Here is a 19,811-nt window from a genome sequence, read left to right as displayed (position 1 = left end):
CTATCGCTGCCTTTTACCGAGTACCTGCTACCCACCTGGCAATTTTATTTGCCCTCAGACTCAGGCCAGGCTTCAGTGTGGCTGCCGCTGCTGTCTCAGATCCATCGCTTCCCTGATGTGAACACTAAGGAACTCTTTCTCTTCCATGCCAGAAGGGAGGTAGGTGGGTTCTGTGGAAAGTGAAAAGCCACCCATCACATCTGTATCCACATCTCAACCATGTGCTCCTGCAATGTCTGGGTTGTGGTGGGGGCTGGGATAGGTGACCAGACCTAATCGTCCACTCCCTGTGGTCCTACTCCCAGGAAACTCGAGAGCTTTGAATACCCAAACCACAGGCTGGCTTGTGGGTAGCTGTTTAAAATACGAGCTCCACAGGTCTAGAATTAGGACGTAGTGTAAGATACCAGTATATGCTAGGAGATTTTTATTTTAATTCGGGGAAGCCTATGCAGTGGACCCACAATTTTCACTGTCACCCTAAACTTCAGGTATGAAGTAGATTTACTCAACGAACCTCAACCATGTATTTGTAATAAATCAGAAAAGTGGACACGGGCACCTTTTCTGGCTACACTCCAACCGTCACGTCTAATAAACAGGCTGTTTCTGCCAGGGGCCAGATGCTGCTTTACAAGCCCTGTCCACCTGACTGTTTCTGAGTCGTATTTTCTGGAGGATACATGGGACCATGCCGGATTTTCCTCTCCCTTTTGGCTGTTTCTTTAGTACATTTTTCTGCTTGGAATGGTGCCTGATCCTACAGGGCTTTGAGTGGGAGTCAGCAGGAAAACTGGGTAATTCTTGTAGGCATTAAAGCCAGTGTTACTTGGGATGTGTCAAATGACTGATCACATATTAGCCCATCTGCCGTGCTGAATGAGATAGTGTAGGAACCAGGAAAGACAGCTTTCTCCCTTTAGTGCTGGAAGTAGACTCTGCCAAAACAATTAGGTAAGTGGTCTTGGATAAGTCAAATATGAAAACAACTGGGCCAAGGTGATGTCAGGATATCTTCTTATTTCAAGACTGAAACACTTTCTAGGAGCTGGTGCAGGCTGGAACTCAAAGGAGGCATGGTTCTTCTAGTCCTTGAGGACTACGACTCTTATTATTCCATTCATTTATTTCATATTCTTAGCATTAAAATCTAGCTCCACATTTATTCTTAAGGGTTACCCCTCACCCCCGAGAATCCTGCTGCCTTTTTTGTTTCCCATTCTCTAGCAGGAGGAGCCTAGCCAGAGATCTGTAGTAGTGTATCTCTGTCTTTCCTTCCTTTGAGACAAACATCCGATAAAGTCTCCACAAATGGAGTTCTCCCTTGTGGGGCAGCCATTCCCAGGCAGGGGCTGCTTCCTGCCCAGCTGTTGTGGCACTAGGAGTTCTTGGATTTCTGCTCCTTTCTGGCTCGGGAGGCCATGAGGCTGAAGAAGAGCCCAGGAGCCAGAGTTCGCAGATAAATGGCCAAGGAAGGCAGCAGGTCCGCCAGGATCACATCTTTTTTTTTCTTCCCCACAGCAGCCAGAACATCTCGGGCCACCTCCACAGGCCTTCGGCCCTGGGCCGTGGTCTTGTCCATAACTGAAACAAAGGAAACACATGAGCTTGGAAGCAGAAGCCTCTCTCTTGAGTAGCTGAGCTGATGAGGACTGTCGTCAGGTCAGCTGCTGGATTTCCCATCATGAAGCTCCTCCCACAGTCTGTCGGGACGCAGGTGGGACCCCACCATCCCTGGCTCCCTTGTGCTTTCAGGAAATGAGGACCCATCAGTGTGTGTGAGTTGGGATAAGAGAGACGTGGGTGGCACATGGGAATAAGGTGGATGGCGCCTCAGTCAGTGCTCAGAGCTGGTAGTCTGTGACCAAGGATAAGACCAGCCCAGAAGAGGTCTCAAGAGGTAGCCCCTCACACCACAGCTGAGCAGCTTCCTGACTTGGGGAATTTTTGTCTTTTTAAACAACTACTGACTAAGGATGTTGTATCATCAAATGAATCTTGGGTAACCTGGCTTGAGGTCTGCCAGAGAGGAGGTAGGAGAAGACTACAGTCCCGCATGCACTATGAGCTCACTGGCGTGAAAGTGAAGAAGTGAGTCAGAAGAGCTGTCACAGTTCCCCACGTCACGTGTTAACTGGATAGGGAGCAGGAAGAAACCCTTGGTTTGTTTGAGGCGTTAGGGATCGCTGTGGGGAGTTTGGGAGGTGTTAGCCTGGTTAACAGCCACTGATGTTCCTTCTTCCCTAGTAATCTGACCCTTTTGCCAAGAAAGTAGGACCAGTGGCACGCAGAGGACAGACTATTTGAAACCATTTGTAAGTTGTCCAAACTGCTAAGCATCCTCACCGGTATCTGTTCTTGCTGCGGTTTTGTTAACACAGAAAAAGAGGGGGTTTCTTACTGTTGCTTATTTTTAAATGCCACAGAGGAAATTTTTAAAATAAGATTTTTCTAAGTGTAAAGAAGGTAAATATGAATCTCTTTGAGTCTATGCCTCTGTCCGGTTTCTGTTGGTTTTCTGAGCTGCCACCCAGGGCACAGGCAGTCTTGGTTCAGACCTGGCTGGGGTGGGGTGTAAGACCAGGTGAATGCCATGGCACAGGCCCAAGAGATCACATCCAGGGAGGCGGTGCATGGAGGCCAGGACTTGGGGCGGGCAGGCCGCCCTCAAACTCAGGAAGGCAGAGCCAGCTCCCACAGCAACAGCACACGTGGGTCAACTGACCTGGGAGGCAAAAGCCAATTAATTGCTTTCTGCTTGGCCTGAGCCTGCATGCTGGGGCCAGTCCGCTGGGCTCACCAGCGGTGACTGCAGGTCAGCTCAGCACTGTCTTTGGCTAAAGCAAGATGGAGATTCTGAGACTGGTGCACCCAGCCTCACCCCAGAAGACTGGCTTCTTTGCTTTGAGTACCCTAAAATCAGTTATTTCTCAAGCATAGAGGCCTCACCTCCATATTTAGAGCCATCAGCAGTGAGGGCATTTAGAGAGAGGTTGGTGTGGATGTAACCGGGGCTGATAACGGTCACCTCAATCTCATACTGCTCCATCTCGGCGCGCAGACAGTCAAAGAATGCCTGGGTTGCGTGTTTGGAGGCCGCATCTGCAAAGGCGGGTGAGCAAAGGCCGGTGAGTGAGCTGGTGTGGGACATGCCTGGGACAAGCCCACATATTCGCTCCCATTCTTTCTCTTATTTAAAAAACTTGTTTTATAACTCAAGGTTACTACGGTATCACAGCAGTGTTCACCTCCTGATTTAGAGAAGTTCATCATATCCTTGTTCTTGGCAAACACCTAAGAGGAAAGGAGCACCGTATCTCCAGTGTTCCTCAAATGGTCCAGGAAAGGAAAATTATACATTTTATGTACACATGTATGTGCATATATACACTGTCATGCAGGGACTCCTGCGGGGGTCTCTGGTCCCGCTCCCCACATAAGAACGCAAGACATGGTGAGGCCAAAAAGGAACACCCACGGAGCCATAGATAGGGGAGTCATACCACTACATTCTCGCTGGCGGCTGGGCAAGACACACACAGTAGGATCCACATGATCCACAGTCTGCCATTCACTTCTCTGTCTGCCAACCAACCAACCAATCAACGCAGTCCCGGCAGTTACATCAGTAGCCAATTGGATAACCAGTTACAGCTGATGGCCAACCAATCACAGTCGATGGTCATTCACCACCCGAGCCTGCACCTCCCCAGGCGAGGCCGAGAGCGTGGAAACTGCTCTATGGGACTCTTTCTCCCCCTCCCCCTCCACACACAACATGATAAAGCAAATACAGTAAAATGTTAACAACTGGGGAATCTGCATGAAGAAGTTCTTCGTACTATTCCTGCGACTTTTCTTTAAGTCAGAAATCATTCTACTTTAAAAGTTAAGAAAACAAAAAACAACTTAATGCCTAATGGGTAAAACATTCAATTCAAATAGTACAGAAGGATATAAAGTAAAAAAGTGAAAGTCCTTCTGCCAATTTCCTTCTCCAGAGGTAACCAATGTTGAGTCTCTCAGGATTTATTTTTTATATACTCTATGTAAATATATGTGATTTTACATGTAAGTAATATATATATAGTAGTATCTCGGTTTTCGAACGTCTCCATTGACGAACATTGCGGTTTACGAACGCCGTAAACCCAGAAGTAAATGCTTCGGTTTTCGAACACGCCTCGGAAGTCGAACATGTCTCGCGGCTTCCGCTGAGTTGCAAGATCCTGAGGCCCAGCGGTCGGCTGTTTGCCAACGTTTCAGAAGTTGACCGGTCTTCCCGCACGGATTACGTTAGGAAACCGAGATACCACTGTATGTATTTACAGAAATGAGCTCATACTGTTCATATTATTCCTATACGTAGTTTTCTTCACCTGGTGACAGACTGGACAGCATCTGCACCAGCCACACAGACCCACCATGCTCCTCCATGGGTCACCAGACGACAGAACAGGCCCCATCAGTGAAACTTCAAGGGTTGTTTCCAGGTTTCGTCATTGAAACTGCGCACTAGTGAGCATCCTAGCATGCATGGGATATAAAATCTGAGACTGGTTCTCCTACATATTTCATTTGACAAACTTCCATGAAGCCACTTTTCATCTGGAAGCTACTGGGCTGCACCACCTCCAACAGAGCCACCTCTGTTCTTCAGCAACGGTGCCACAACATGATGAAAGATACTCTAAGGGGGACGCAGCGACCCTACCATGGCATTTTTAAGAAACACACAGCATCTCCACTGAAAAATCAGTTTCCTCCCATTCAGGGTTTTAAATGTTTTGGCCTTAGCAAAGGGGACTCCATCAGCTGATAAAACAGGAAGGGAAAAACCCAGAAAGTGGTGCAGCGAGTCACCTGAGCAATTCAAAGTGTCTGAACTTGCTGCAGTGCCTTCTGGGGCCAGCTCCTTTGGTTTAGGCCAAGTTGCTAGGGGCTGGATGAGTCGTTTGTGGGTAACTGCTGTCAGCCATGATTCCAGGACTGCTGCCTAGGACCAAGGACTGAGATGAGGGAGTCATCCCGGGGGTCCCCAGAATAGAAGGCTCACCCTAACAATGAGTCTCCCAGAGATCTCAGGCTGGCAGTTCTCAGCCAGGCTGTGTGTTACTCAATGCCTCCTATCTGCAAGCCACAGCGTTAAACACACCACCGGGTCCTCAGGACAGCGTGGGAGAAAGATAAAGCTGCGCTCTCATTTTACACACGAGGAGACCTCTGTCTGTCAGGGTTTACCAGTGTGCCCAGGAGGCACCGCCACGCTCAGTCTCGTCACTGTAAAAAGCCCAGACCAACCACGTGTGACCTACTTTAGTCACAGGTCAAGTGGAGAATAAAACTTAGGTTAAATCACAGTAAAGCTTGGAAGTAATTTAGTACAAAGAACATGATATAGCCTTTATCCTGACTTACCTATTATTAACAGTTTACCTCATTTGTTTTATCATTTGTGACCACACACACACTCATTTATTTGAGCCGCCTTAGATGGCTGTCCTATGCGGTTGGAGTTGAAACAGAAATAATCATAGAAACAAACATAGATACCGTGCTTCTCAATTTACCAAGGACTTTTCATCTCCATTTGTTTCATTTCAACTTAAAACAGCTTTGTGAAGCATGTAAGATGATTGTAAGTCCCATTTTATAAGAAAGGAAAAGGAAGGTCAGACAAGTTAAACAACTTGCCTGAGGACACACAACTAAACCCAAAAGGTAGAACTGGGTTCAGCGAGGAGTAAGTTTCTGTTATGTTTCCAGTTCAGACAGTTGGCTACTCGTATCATCCAGCTGGATGTCTGTTCCTGTCCTTCCAAAGTGCTGAAGCAGCTCTGCTCTCCCCTCCTGCCAAGTCAGCTGGGCGTGGCTGAGTCGAGCATTTGGAGGTGCCAAGAGCAGATGCCAACGTGCTGGTTAAAGGCAGTGTGTGCTTCCAGAGGGTGGAGCAAAGAAAGGAGTTACTAAGACAGTTTGTGAAATTACCTTTAAAATCTTTTAACTAAGGAAAACTAGATTCTGTTTGCTTGCTGGTGCAACATGACAGCAGACAGGTGAAATTAGATCTCAAAATTCTGGCATAGTCAACTGCATACATGGAGGTAAGACTGTGAACTGCAAGTCAATTTGGCAGGTTTAATTATCTGGTCCTACCTAATATTTTCACTTTGGGGAATTTACCTTATGAAACCCGCCCGTGAGTGCCTGGAGATGTCAATATGTAAGGATGTTCTATGTAGCACATCATTGTTAACGGTCAGAGACTGAAGGAAAAAAAAAATCTTCAAATGTCCAGGAAAATATCTAAATGAATTATGTCATATATCCGTTCAATGAACTACTACATATCCACTTAAAAGCATTAGGTAAATCCATTGTATACTGATATAGAAAGAAATACTGTCAAGTGGAATACACGAACCACAACTATGCATAATGTGACGCTATTTTTGTATGTTTGATCATATGGAGAAAAAAGTTTGAGGCCTATGTCCAAAGTGATGAAGTGATGGTGCCTGTGGGACAACGGTAATCGATAATTGTGACTAACACGTGCATGGCACTTATGCTTGGCACTGCCAGGCACTTCCCTCACAGAGCTAACAGATTTCTCACCTTTCTAGTGGCTTTCCAAGTGTAGGACTGCCCCTGTCTCCATTTTGCAGATGAGGATTGGGGTACACAGTTGTGGGGACACCTGCACAAGGTAACATATAGGGGCTAAGGAGTAGAGCTGGCATTCTGCTCAGAAAACACATTCTGGTAAAGTTCCTTCACATTCTGCAATGAGTATTTCTCTGATGTCTGAATTCTGGGTAGTAAATGTGGTATTTTTATAATCAGGAAAAAACAAAAAGAAAAACATTTGAGGGAGGGAGAAGGAGGTACTCACAGGCTGATCGAAAAGGAATGCTGATCTTGCCCTGGATGCTGCTGATTGCAACGATGTGGCCCCGTTGCCGTTTGATCATGGAGGGCAGGAGTGCTAAGGAAAGAGGTCAGAGACTTTAGAAGAGGACTTTTCTTCTCGTTACCGAACCTAATGCTCAGAGGAGGTGGCCTCACATATTGTTGGAACAAGGGAGGTGAACAGTGAAAGCGAAATGGGGAAGATCACGTTTTGTTTGAACTCTTAGGCCTCCTGCGTCCAGCAGACTTCCAGCAAGCCAGCGGGGGTCGGGGGGTGGGGGGGTGGGGAGTGGTGGGTGGTTGGACAGAGAGGCCTAATCACAGGTCACAACCAGCTCAGCTCCCTTTCCTAGGGAGAGCCCCTCCCCTGGAGTGAAATCCGAGCCTGGACATGAGAATATCTCCACTTTGTAGAGGTTTGCAAAGACCACAAGAGGAAATGGGGGCATGCTGTATAAATGAAGCTGTCAGTGAGGAGAACATCTTGATTTAAAGCTATAAAGCAGATTAAAAAAATGCAAATAAGTCTGGGAAAAGCAAACACCCAAGCTGTAATGACAGCACCTTTTCCAGGGCAAAATAGAAGATGGGGACAGGCAACATTTAGCCAACAAGGAACCAAGTGAAGTAAAAACAATGCCAACATATCAGTGCTCTTTTTTCTTTCAATCCAAGACTGCTACCTTTCGTTAGAGCAACTGGGCCAAAGTAGTTTATCTCCATGACCGTCTTGTCCACGTCCATGGTGGTGTCCGTGATGGCGCCGCGGTAGCTGACCCCAGCGTTGTTGATGAGCACATCCACACAGCCAAAGCACCGCAGGATCTCGGCAGTTGCTGCAACGATGGCCCCAGGGTCTGCAAGGTCGAAGGTCACCATGTAAGGCTTGTGCATCTCCACCTGGTCAGGTATGACAGAAATCAAAGGCATCTTCAGAGTGACAGTCCATGTGAACCAATGGGTTGCTGCCATTCAGAATCCTGGGAGTGGCCACGGGGCATGAGATGACACAGGCTGCAGCACCTACCCTCTGAGGAGATGTGGCCTGGAGGATCCTCACAGTGCTCGCACCTGACCTGGGCAACTCTTGTCCCGAACTGAACATTATTATTCGAGCTAGACAGTCAGTTCCACAGGGTACGTAAGGTATAGGTTATAGATTACCACAGGGGCTAGTAATCACAGCTCCCTTTGCTGCCTGTGTCAACACTGTGCTATACATGTAACTAATTAAACGGTGGCCTTGTTGAGAGGCGCTGTCCTTCTCAGGTTAAGTCACTTGAATTTTATTTGATCATGAAACATTTTCTATATACCCCCTATGTACCAGACAGTGGGGACAGAGCAGAAAGCAAGACAGACATGGTTCCTGTCCTCCTGAAGTATACAGTCTGGTGGAGAAGACAGATGAACTATAAAGAATGCCATAAAGAAGTATAAGCAGCTAGAGAAATGAATAGCTGAGCCATCTAATTTAGAGTTTAACAAGAGATCAAAAAGATAAAGGGGTGGGGGGCGGGGAGTTGAAATCAAAGAAGATGCCAGAGTAGGAAGTGCCAGGAATCTATCTCCACCTGGACAATTGTACTGGCAGCAACTCTTTGAAGTGACAATTTTGGAACTCTGGAATCTATTTGAATGCTTGATGCTTTCAGGATAGTGCTTAGCTGGTAAATTATAGATAATTTTGGTCAATTTCCGCCATCAGCTCAATGGTAGCAAGCTATCCCCAATCCACCCAGACCTGTGGCAGGCGGCCCACATTTCTGGTGCAGCTTGAGGGAGCTGAGGGAGGCAACAAGACCTTGTGTTCCAAAAATCTGGGTTTTGTTCTGATGGTGGATTGCTGCTCTGATCACCGAGGTGTACCACTGAGGCAGGTTGTATTTTTTTAACCACCACTGGCTGAAGTGGCTTCCAGTTGATTCAAAGAAGTCACAGAAAACATACCTGAGGAAGCCCAGATGATGGGTTTCTTACTAGACAAAGACTTTAAGACAACTGTCTTAAAGATGCTGAAAGTGCTAAAAGAAAACATGTATTGATGTATAAACAAAATGAAAATATTAATAAATAGAAATTATATTTAAAATTCTGGAACTCAAAAGTATAATAACTGAAATGAAAAATACACTAGAGGGGTTCAAAATAAGATTTGAGCAAGTATTAGGTTGGTACAAAAGTAATTGCGGTTTTTGCAATTGTTAACCTTTTAAACTGCAATTACATTTGCACCAGCCTAATAGAAGAATCAGTGAACTTGAAGGGAGAACAACTGAAATTATCAAGTCTGAGAACAGAAAGAAAATAAGAATGAAGAAAACTGAACAGAGCCTAAGGGATCTGTGGGACACCATTAAGTGGACCAACTTAGGCACTGTGGGAATCTGAGAAGAAGACGGAGGGAAAGGGGTAGAAAGAATATTTGAAGAAATAATTGCTGAAAAATTCAATGAAAAACATTAATCTGCACATCCAAGAAGCTCAATACCAAGTAGGATAAATTCCAGGACCCACACTAAGACACTTTATAATAAAACTGTTAAAAGACAAAGAGAATCCTGAAAACAGCAAGAGAAAAGCTACTCCTCACATAAAAGAGATCTTCAATAAGATTTATCAGTTGACTTCTCATCAGAAACCTTGAAGGCCAGAAGTGCTGAAAGAAAATAAGACTGACAATCAAGAATTCTATACCTGCCACAATTCTATACCTTCCACAAAAATGAGAGAGAAATTTAAGATTTGCAGATAAACAAAAGCTGAGAGGGTTTGTACCACTAGGTCTGCCCTGCAAGAAATGCTAAAAGGAGTCTTTCAGGTTTGAAATGAAAGGAAGCTAGGCAGTACAATTTGAAGAACTAAAGATCTCCAGTAAAATAAATACATGGGCAATTTTATTTTATTTTTAAAAGATTTTTATTAAAAATATGAATAACTTACAATATTATATTAGTTTCAGGGGTACACCTGAAACTAATCACCTAAAGAAGTGATCACCATGATAAGTCCAGCAACCATCTGACACCATACTATGCTATCACAATATTATTGACTATATTCCTTATGCTGTATGAGGTGTGAAAATTAAGTTCAGAACTCATCCTAGAAAAAGTGCTACATACCTCATTGCTGAATATCCCTACGGTCACCACCCTTGGGAAGCTATGCACTGATGCCAGCGCCTAGTCCACTCTTCAAAGCAATTTTGGAACTTTTTCTGGAATGGCCATCAGAGCTGTCATTGTGTTACCCTAGATGTCCTGAATGTCATCAAAATGTCCTTTCAATATTTCCTTTATCTTCGGGTAAAGAAAGAAGTCATTGGGAGCCAGATCAGGTGAGTAGGAAGGGTGTTCCAATACAGTTATTTGTTTACTGGCTAAAAACTCATAGACAGTGCTGTGTGAGCTGGTGCACTGTCGTGATGCAAGAGACATGAATTGGAGAAAAGTTCAGGTTGTCTAACTTTTTCACGCAGCCTTTTCAGCACTTCCAAATAGTAAACTTGGTTAACTGTTTGTTCAGTTAGTACAAATTCATAATGAATAATCCCTCTGAGATCAAAAAAGTTAGCAACATTGTTGCAACAAGTTCACGACCTTAATTGTCCAACCTCATATATTACATCCCCATGACTTATTTGTTTTATACCTGGAAATTTGGATCTCTTATTCCCCTTCACCTTGCCCTATTTTTAATTTTTCAATTACAATTAATATTCAATATTAGTTTGTATTAATTTAAGGTGTAAAGCATATGGTTAAATATTTATATGATTTAAGAAGTGATTCCCCCCGACTAGTGTAGTACCCACCTGGCACTATACATAGTCAGGACCACATTATTGACTGTATTCCCTGTGCTTTACTTTACATCCTCATGACTATTTTGTAACTACCAACTTGTACTTCTTAATCCTTTTACCTTTTTCATCCTGCCCTCCAACCCCTTCCCATCAAATCTAGTACCCATATGATACCATACATAGTTATTACAGTATTATTGACTATATTTTTTATGCTATATCCTACATCCCATAACTACTTTGTAAAAACCAATTTGTACTTCTTAATTCCTTCGCCTTCTTTCACCCACACCGCCAACCCCCCTCCCATCTGGAAACCATCAAAATGTTTTCTGTATGTATCAGTTTGCTTTGTTTATTTTGTTCTTTAAATTCCATATATATATGCAAAATCACATTATGTCTGTCTTTCTCTGTCTGACACACCACTCAGCACAATACCTTCCAGGTCCATCCGTGCTGCCACAGATGGCAAGAACCCATTCCCGTCCATGGCTGAGCAATATCCCTTTGTATATACCGTGTTTCCCTGAAAATAAGACTGGGTCTTATATTAATTTTTGCTCCAAAAGACGCATTAGGGTGTATTTTCAGGGGATGTCTTATTTTTTCATGTACAACAATCTGTATTTATTCAAATACAGTTATGTCAACTTCTGGAACATCGTCATAACGTATTAAATGCATCCATCTGGATGACGATCTTAACTGGGGCTTATTTTTGGGGTAGGTCTTATTTTCCGGGAAACACGGTATGTACCACTGCCTCTTTATCCATTCATCTATCAAGATACCCAGGCTGCCTCCACATCTTGGCCATTGTAAACAATGCTGTAATGAACATATAAATGCACATGCCCCCCTCAAAGTAGCATTTTGGGTTTCTTCATATAATTACCCACAAATGGGATTACTGGGTCCTTCCTTGTCTCTCGTTATAACCTTTATTTTAAAGTCTACTTTGTCTGGTATTAATATTCCTACCCCAGCTCTTTTGTTTTGTTTTGTTTCCATTTTCATGAAATATCCTTTTCCATCCCTTTACTTTCTGTCTCTGTGTGTCTTTCAATATGAAGTGTATCTTGTAGGCAACATAAGTAAGGGTTTTGTTTTCTTATCCATTCAACCCTCCTATGTCTTTTGATTGGAGCATTTAGTCCATTTACATTGAAAGTAATTGTTGATAGCTATGTAGCTATGGCCATTTTATTATTCATAATTTTGATTTTTTTTTTTTTTTATCATCTTAGAAGTCCCTCTAAGATTCCTTGTAATACTGGTTTGGTGGTGATGAATTCTTTTAGCTTTTTCTTGTCCGGTAAGCTCTTTATCTGTCTTTTGATTTTAAATGATAGCCTTGCTGGGTTGAGTAACCTTGGTTGTTAAGTCTTTGCTTTTCACCATGTTGAATATTTCTCACCAATCCTTTCTGGCCTGCAAAGTTTCTGTTGAGAAATCAGCTGACAATATAAGACTAGGTCTTATATTAAATTTTGATCTAAAGATGCATTAGGGCTTATGTTCAAGGGATGTCATCCTGAAAAATCATGCTAGGGCTTATTTTCCGGTTAGGTCTTATTTTTGGGGCCACACGGTAGTTGCCTTTTTCTCGCTGCTTTCAGGATTCTCTCTTTATCTTGAACCATTGCCATTTTACTTACAATGTGTCTTGGTATGGGCTTGTTTGGTTTCATCTTGTTTGGACTCTGTGCTTCCTGTACTTGTATGTCTATTTCCTCTGCCAGGTTAGGGAAGTTTTCTGTCATTATTTCTTCAAATAGGTTCTCAATCCTTTGCTTTCTCTTTTATCCTTCTGGTACCCCTATGATGTGAATGTTATGCGTGATGTTGTCCCAGAGGTCTCTTAAACTATCCTCATTTTTATTTCTATTCTTTCTGCTGTTGTGATTGGGTGTTTTCTGCTGCCTTGTCTTCCCAATCACCGATTTGATCCTGTTTCATCTAGTTTGCTGGTGATTCCTTCTATGCAGTCTTCATTTCAGTTATTGTATTCTTCCCTTCTGACTGGTTCGTTTTTGTGGTTTCCATGTCATTTTTTTATGCTTGCTATCTCTTTGTTGAGGTTCTCACCAAGTTCCTTGAGCATCTTCATAATCATTATTTTGAACTCTGTATCTAGTAGGTTGCTTGCCTCCATTTCGTTTAGTTCTTTTACAGGAGTTTTTCCTGTTGTCTCATTTGGTAAATATATCGTTTTTCCTTCATTTTGGCTACCTCTGTTTTTATGTATTAGGTACATCTGCTATGTCTCCTAGTCTTGGCCAGGTGGCTTCATGTAGTAGGTGCCCTTAGGGCCTTGACACAGTCTCCTTGGTCACCTTATGTGGATGATCCAGGAGTGTCCCTTGTGTGGATTGTGTGTGCCCTTCTGTTATAACTGAGTCTTGATTGCTATTGGCACATCAGTGGGTAAGACTGACCCTCATGTTAATTGGCTGTGAGTTTTGGCCACATCCACAGCTTACAGGCTGTTGTGCAGGGTGCTTGCCCCACTGAGTGGGATTTGCCCCATTGGGTTCAACTGCTTTTGAGACTGCCCTTTGCGTGTACCACTTTTGGGGCTAACTGGGCGGTGCTCTGCTGTAGTCTGAAGCCAACCTCCAAATATGCTGGTTCTGGGACCTCTAGGGAGAGGCTCCAGTGCAGGCCCAAATTACCCACTGCCTGTGACTGGTGGGAAGTGTCTGGTAGGAGCTACAAAGCGATCTGCAGTTGTTCACTGCCTATGGTAAACCTGGAGGCACATGGGAGAAGCCACACTGTGAACCGAGGACATCTGCCACTACTACCAGGCCTAGGGTAGCTCCACAAAAAGCCAGGACACACTGAGGCCTGCTGCCATCTGCCAGCTCCCTTAAGGTTCAGCCACTGATAAAGCCTCATGTGGTATGCAAGTTAGGTGAGGCAGGATATCAGAGAGTCACTAGAGTGGGAAGAGGTGTGGTTACCAGGTTAATGTAGATTTTGGTTTGGTGTCAGTGCTGAGCCTGGAGCTACTTAGCAAAAATCTCAGAGCACACAGAGGCCAGGTTGCTGCCCACCTGGGTCCTGTGGAGTCTGATAGTTTTCCAAGAAAAAGTGCAACACAGGCGGGACTTCCTGCTCCCAAGAAAGTACCTCCAGTGTTGGGGAAATTGGGTGGGGTGGGGTCCCAGTGGATCTCACCAGGCCAATTCAGATTCAGATTTGGCCTTGTGGGGGAGGGCTCAACACAGGAAAGACTGTGCCCACCCGCCAGCTGCATGGGAGAAGGACCCCATATAGGGAAAATGGTGACTATCTTCCAGCCCTCACCTTGCATCCACACACCTCAGTCAGACCGTATGCCTCCAACACCACGAGTCATCATCCCCCTGCCAGAACCCAGGGTGAGTACCTGTGAGTGAGTGACTCTGTGTGTGGGCCCTTTAAGAAGATGTCTGGGTTTCCCGCAGCCTTCCATCCCACCTGGATGGTTGGAATCCCCACTGTTTTTCACAGCCAGTTGTAGGGGCTCCTCTTCCCAGCAGCAGTACTCTGGGCTGGGGAGGCTAGTGTGGGGTTGGGGTCCCTCATTCTTCTGGGGGGAACCTCTGCAGCCAAGGTATGCCTCCTGATTCTCAACCGGCTGATTCTCAGCTGTTCCACATCTCTGCCACCTCTACCAATCTCTACGTGGCTTCTTTATATCCTCAGTTATAAAACTTCTGTTCATCTAGACTTCAGCTGGTTCTCCAGGTTGACTGTTCTGTAATTTAGTTTTAATTTTAATGTGCTCATGGAAGGAAGCAGGCACAGTGTTTATCTACTCTGCCATCTTGGATCTCAATACATGGGCAATTTTATTTATTTATTTATTTATTTATTTATTTATTTATTTATTTTTATTTTATTTTCTTTTCTTTTCATGGGCAATTTTAAAAGCTAATGTTACTGTAATTTTGGTTTGTAACTATCTTTTATTTTCTACACAATTTAAAACACAATTTAAAAAATATTATTAATCTATGTTATTGGATAAGCAATGTATAATGATGAAATCTATAACATGACTAGCTGATGGGGGGAAGACAGAGCTGTGCAGGAGTAGAGTTTTTGTATGTTATTGAAGTTAGGTTGGAATAAATTCAAATTAGATTGTTATAACTCTAGGATAGTCAATGTAATCCCCATAGCAACAACAAAGAACATAGCTGTAGAACATATACATGAGGAAATGAGAAGGGAACCAAAACATTTCACTACAGAAAAATCAACTAAACACAAAAGACAGTAAGCAGGAAATGAAGGACAAAAAAAGCGATAAAGCAAATAGAAAACAAATAACAAAATGGCAGAAATAAGTCCCGCTGTAACAATAATTACTTTAAATACAAATATTTCAAAACTTTTAATCAAAAGATAGATTGCAGTATGGATAAAAAAAAAAAATCCAGCTATATAGAATCTCTTTAAGGACTCATTTTGGATCCAAAGACACAAATATGTTGAAAGTGAAAGGACAAAAAAACATAAATAATAACCAAGAGAGAGCTACAGTGGCAACATTAATATCAGACAAAATAGACTTTAAATCAAAAAAGGTTTCAAGAGACAAAGAAGGACATTATATAAGGCACATTACAGAAAGAAGATATAACAATTATAAACATTTATATACCTAATAACAGACTCTCAAAATATATGAAGTAAAAATCAACAGAATTGAAGGGAGAAATAGAAAGTGCTACAGTAATATTTTTATTTCAATACTCTCTCAATAATGGACAGACAAAAGAGCAATAAGGCAACAGATGATCTGATCAACACTATAAATCAATTACACCTGAGAGACATATATAGACTATTCCACCCAACAACAGCACATTACATACTATTCTCAAGCATGCATGAAACATTCTCCACACAGGACACAAAAGAAGTCTTAATAAATTTTAAAAAACAGATATCATATAAAGTATCATCTCCAAACACAATGTGATGAAGCTAGAAATCAGTAACAAGGCAAATAGGAAAATTAGTGGAAATTAAACAACACACTTTTAAACAACATTGACTCAAAAAAAAAAAAAAAGAAATCACAAGGAAAATTACAAATCTCTGGACACAAATGAAAATGAAAACATACCAAAATTTATGAGCAGCAGTGAAAACAATGCTAAGAGGGAAATTTGTAACTGTAAATGCCTACATTAAAAAAGAAAGATTTCAAATCAATAATGTAACTTTACACCATAGGAAACTATAAAGGAGCAAACTAAACCCAAAGCTAGCAGAGGAAGGAAATAACAGAGGAGATAATCAAAACAGAGAATAGACAAGCAATAAAGAAAACCAATTAACCAATTAAACCAAAAGTTGTTTTTTGAAAGGATCAACAAAATTGAGAACCCAGTAGCTAGATTGACAAAGGGGAGAGGGAGGGAGGAAGGGAGAGAGAGGGAGGGAGGGAGAGAGGGAGAGGGAGAGAGAGAGAGAGAGAGAGAGAGAGAGAGAGAGAGAGAGAGAGAGAGAGATTGCAACAATTAAATATTAGAAATGGAAGTGGGTCCTCACATAGATACAAGATTCTAAGAGAAAGCCACCAAATTAGATAACCTAGAAGAAATCAACAAATTCCTAAAAACACACAAACTACCTAAACTGATTCAAGAAGAAATAGAAAATCTCAGCAAGCATATAACAGGTCAAGAGATTCAATCAGTAACCTAAAACCTCCTGGCAAAGAAATATCCTGCACCAGGTGGCTCTGGTCCTGGACCAGCACTACTCTGATACCAAGGCCAGATAAAGACATCACAAGAAAATTACAGACCACTATTCTTTATTAATATAGTTGCTAATTAAAATCCTCAACAAAATACTAGCAAATTAAATTCAATGGCATATTAAAAGGTTTAGGGGCGGCCTGTTAGCTCAGTTGGCTAGAGCACAGTACTCTTAATAACAAGGCTGCGATTCGATCCCCACATGGGCCACTGTGAGCTGCACCCTCCACAACTAGACCGAAACAACTACTTGACTTGGAGCTGATGGGTCCTGGAAAAACACACTTAAAATAAATAAAAGTTAAAAAATAAAAGTAAATAAATAAATAAATAAGGTTTTTTCATCATAACCAAGTGGGATTCATCCTAGGAATGCAAGTGTGGTTCAACATAAGGAAATCATTCAATATACTTGTAATACATCATATTATTAGAACAAAGGATAAAATCCCCACGATCATCTCAATTGATACAGAACAGAGATTTGATAAAATCTAATACCCTTTCATGATAAAAATAGAAAACTAGGAATGGAGGGGGAATTCCTCAATGTGGTAAAGGGTATTTACGAAAAACCTACAGCTATCATCACATTCAATGCTGCAAGACTCAAAATGTTCCTCCTACGATCAAGAAAAACACAAGGATGCCTGCTTTCACTGCAGCTATTCAACATAGTACCAGAAATTCTAATTGGAGCAGTTAGACAAGAAAAATATATAAAAGGCACCCAAATTGGAAAGGAAGAAGTAAAACTACCTCTATTCACAGATGACATGATTCCATTTATAGAAATTTCATCCCAAGGAATCCACAGAAACCGATCAGAGCTAATAAAGCAGAGTTGCAGAGTTGCAGGATACAAAAGAGTAACATACAAAATCTGCTGTGTTTCTATACACCAGCAATGAATATTCTGAAAAGAAATTAGGAAAGCAAATCCATTTACAATAGCAGCTAAAAGAATGAAATATTTAGGAATAAATCTAACCAAGGAAGTGAAAGATATGTATGCTGAAGACTACAAAACATTGCTGATAGAAATTAAAAGCCTAAATCCATGGAAAGACACCCCATGCTCATGGATTGAAAGACTTAATATTGTTAAGATGTCAATACTACCCAAAGTGATCTACAGATGCTATGCAATCCCTATCAAAATCCGAAGGCATTTTCTGCAGAAACAGAAAAAAATGTCCTAGAATTCATATGGAATTGCAGTGGCTATTCAGGAATAACCAAAACAACCTTGAAAACTACAAACAAAGTAGAGGACCCACACTTCCTGACTTGGACACTTACTCCAAAGATAGAGTAATTAAAATCATATGTTTGGACATAAGGACAGACATATAAACCAATGGAACAGAACAGAGAGCCCAGAAATATACCCACAAAATATATGATAAATTGACTTTCGACAAGTGTGCCAAGACCATTCAAGGGGGAAAGGACAATCTTTTCAACAACTGGTCCTGGGAAAACTGGATATTCATATGCAAAAGAATGAAGTTGGACCCTTACCTAACACCATATATGAAAATTAAATGTATCAAAAGCTTAAATGTAAGAGCTAAAACTATAGAACTCTTAGAATAAAACATTGGAGAAAATCTTCCTAACATTGGATTTGGTAACAACCTCATGGATATGACACCAAAAGCGCAGGCAACAAAAGAAAAAACAGATAAACTGGGCTTTATCAAAATTAAAAACTTTTGCATATGTGCATCAAAGGACACTATCAAGAAAGTGAAAAAACAATCTACTGAACAGGAGAAAATATTTCCCAATCATATATTTGATAAGGCATTAATATCCAGAATATATTGAGAACTCCTAAACTAGACAACAACAAAAACAAATAACCTGATTAACAAATGGGCAAAGGACTTGAACAGACATTCTCAAAAGAAGGTATATGAACAGTTAATAAGTACATGAAAATATGATCAACATCTCTTGTAATTAGGGAAATGCAAATTAAAACCACAATGAGATACTACGTCATATCTCTTAGGATGAGTGTAATTAAAAAAACAAACAAACAAAAACAGAAAATAACAAGTGTTGGCAAGAATGGGAGAAACTGGAACACTTGTGCACTGATGATGGGAATATAAAATGGTACCGTTGCTGTGGAAGACAGTTTGGTAGCTCCTCAAAAGATTAAACATAAAATGACCATATGACTCAGCAATTCCACTCCTAGGTGTGTATAATCACAAAAATCGGAAGCAGAGACTCAGATATACATACATCAATCTTCAGAGCAGCATTATTTACAACAGCCAAAAGGTGGAAACAACCATGGTATCCACCAACAAACGGAGAAACAAAATGCGGCATATACATACAATGGGATATTCTGTCATAAAAAGGAATGAAATTTTGATACAGGCTACAGTATAGATGAACCCTGAAGATATTATGCTTAGTGAAGTAGCCAGATACAGAAGGACAGAGATTGTATTTTTTCACTTATATGAGGTATCTAAAATAGGCAGATTCATAGACACAGAAAGTAGAATAGAGGTTTCAGGGGCTGGGGGGTAAGAAATAATTATTATTTAACGGGTACAAAATTTTTGTTGGGGATGATGACAAAGTTTTGGGTATAGATGGTGGTGATAATTACACACATTGTGAGTGTATTTAATGCCACTGAGTTGTACATTTATAAATGGTTGAAATGATAAATATTATGTCTATCTTTTCACAATTAAAATTTTAAAAGGCATTGCCAACCCGCCCTTTCCCGCTTCCCCCCCGAACAAAAAAGAGATGACTTGGTATTAGCCAGGTAAAAAGGGAGAGGGGAGCAGTCACAGAGGGAGCTTACTAAACCTGCAGCGCTATAATAAGTGGTGGAGTCAGAATTTGAACCATATGACGGTGCTTCTTCCGCAGGCCAGCGGCCAGTTGGCTGTGGAGACCTGCTGCCTTCCCGACGGTGTGCCCATGCAGAGGCCCTGCATGGCCAGCAGCCCAGGAGTGGGCCATTAGCTGAGCAGAGGATGGACTGTACCCCTTCCCCACGGAAAACATGCCCCTGGGCTCACCTTGGTAACCTGAGAAGCAGTGAGTTCTTTGGTGAGCTCCTCTAGGGCCTCCCTGTTCCGGCCACACAGCACCAGCTTAGCCCCTGCAGCATAGAAGACTTTGGCGCATTCTAAAGGAAGAAGAGAGAACCGTGACGGCTGAGGAAATTCATAGCTGTTCTTCCCCAACACAGTTCAAACGTGCCCAGTGTTTCAGACTACGTACTGGTTTCTCCATGCACTCAACATATCCGCATGAGCCCTGGCTGTTGACCAGTCCAG

At 42.1% G+C, this 19,811-nt stretch overlaps 1 protein-coding gene across 5 annotated transcripts in view; it reads right to left on the bottom strand.

The window, feature by feature from the left end:
- Positions 1-414: 414 nt before the first annotated feature.
- DHRS7B (dehydrogenase/reductase 7B) overlaps positions 415-19,811 on the bottom strand; it is a 51,624-nt gene continuing 32,227 nt past the window's right edge. For all 5 annotated transcript variants that reach the window (XM_033089605.1, XM_033089602.1, XM_033089603.1 and 2 more), the window contains 5 exons: positions 19,551-19,660; positions 7,596-7,812; positions 6,896-6,988; positions 2,950-3,102; positions 415-1,584 (listed from right to left, as the gene is read on the bottom strand). In XM_033089605.1, coding sequence (XP_032945496.1) covers positions 1,379-1,584; positions 2,950-3,102; positions 6,896-6,988; positions 7,596-7,812; positions 19,551-19,660 — 779 coding nt within the window. In that variant the 3' untranslated portion in view covers positions 415-1,378. The remainder of the gene's footprint in view (positions 1,585-2,949; positions 3,103-6,895; positions 6,989-7,595; positions 7,813-19,550; positions 19,661-19,811) is intronic.

The sequence above is a fragment of the Rhinolophus ferrumequinum genome, chromosome 21 (assembly GCF_004115265.2).
Source record: "Rhinolophus ferrumequinum isolate MPI-CBG mRhiFer1 chromosome 21, mRhiFer1_v1.p, whole genome shotgun sequence".
In the NCBI taxonomy this organism is placed as follows: domain Eukaryota; kingdom Metazoa; phylum Chordata; class Mammalia; order Chiroptera; family Rhinolophidae; genus Rhinolophus; species Rhinolophus ferrumequinum.
The sequence above is the reverse complement of the archived record's forward strand: the minus strand, read 5'-3'. Positions and strand labels throughout refer to the sequence as shown.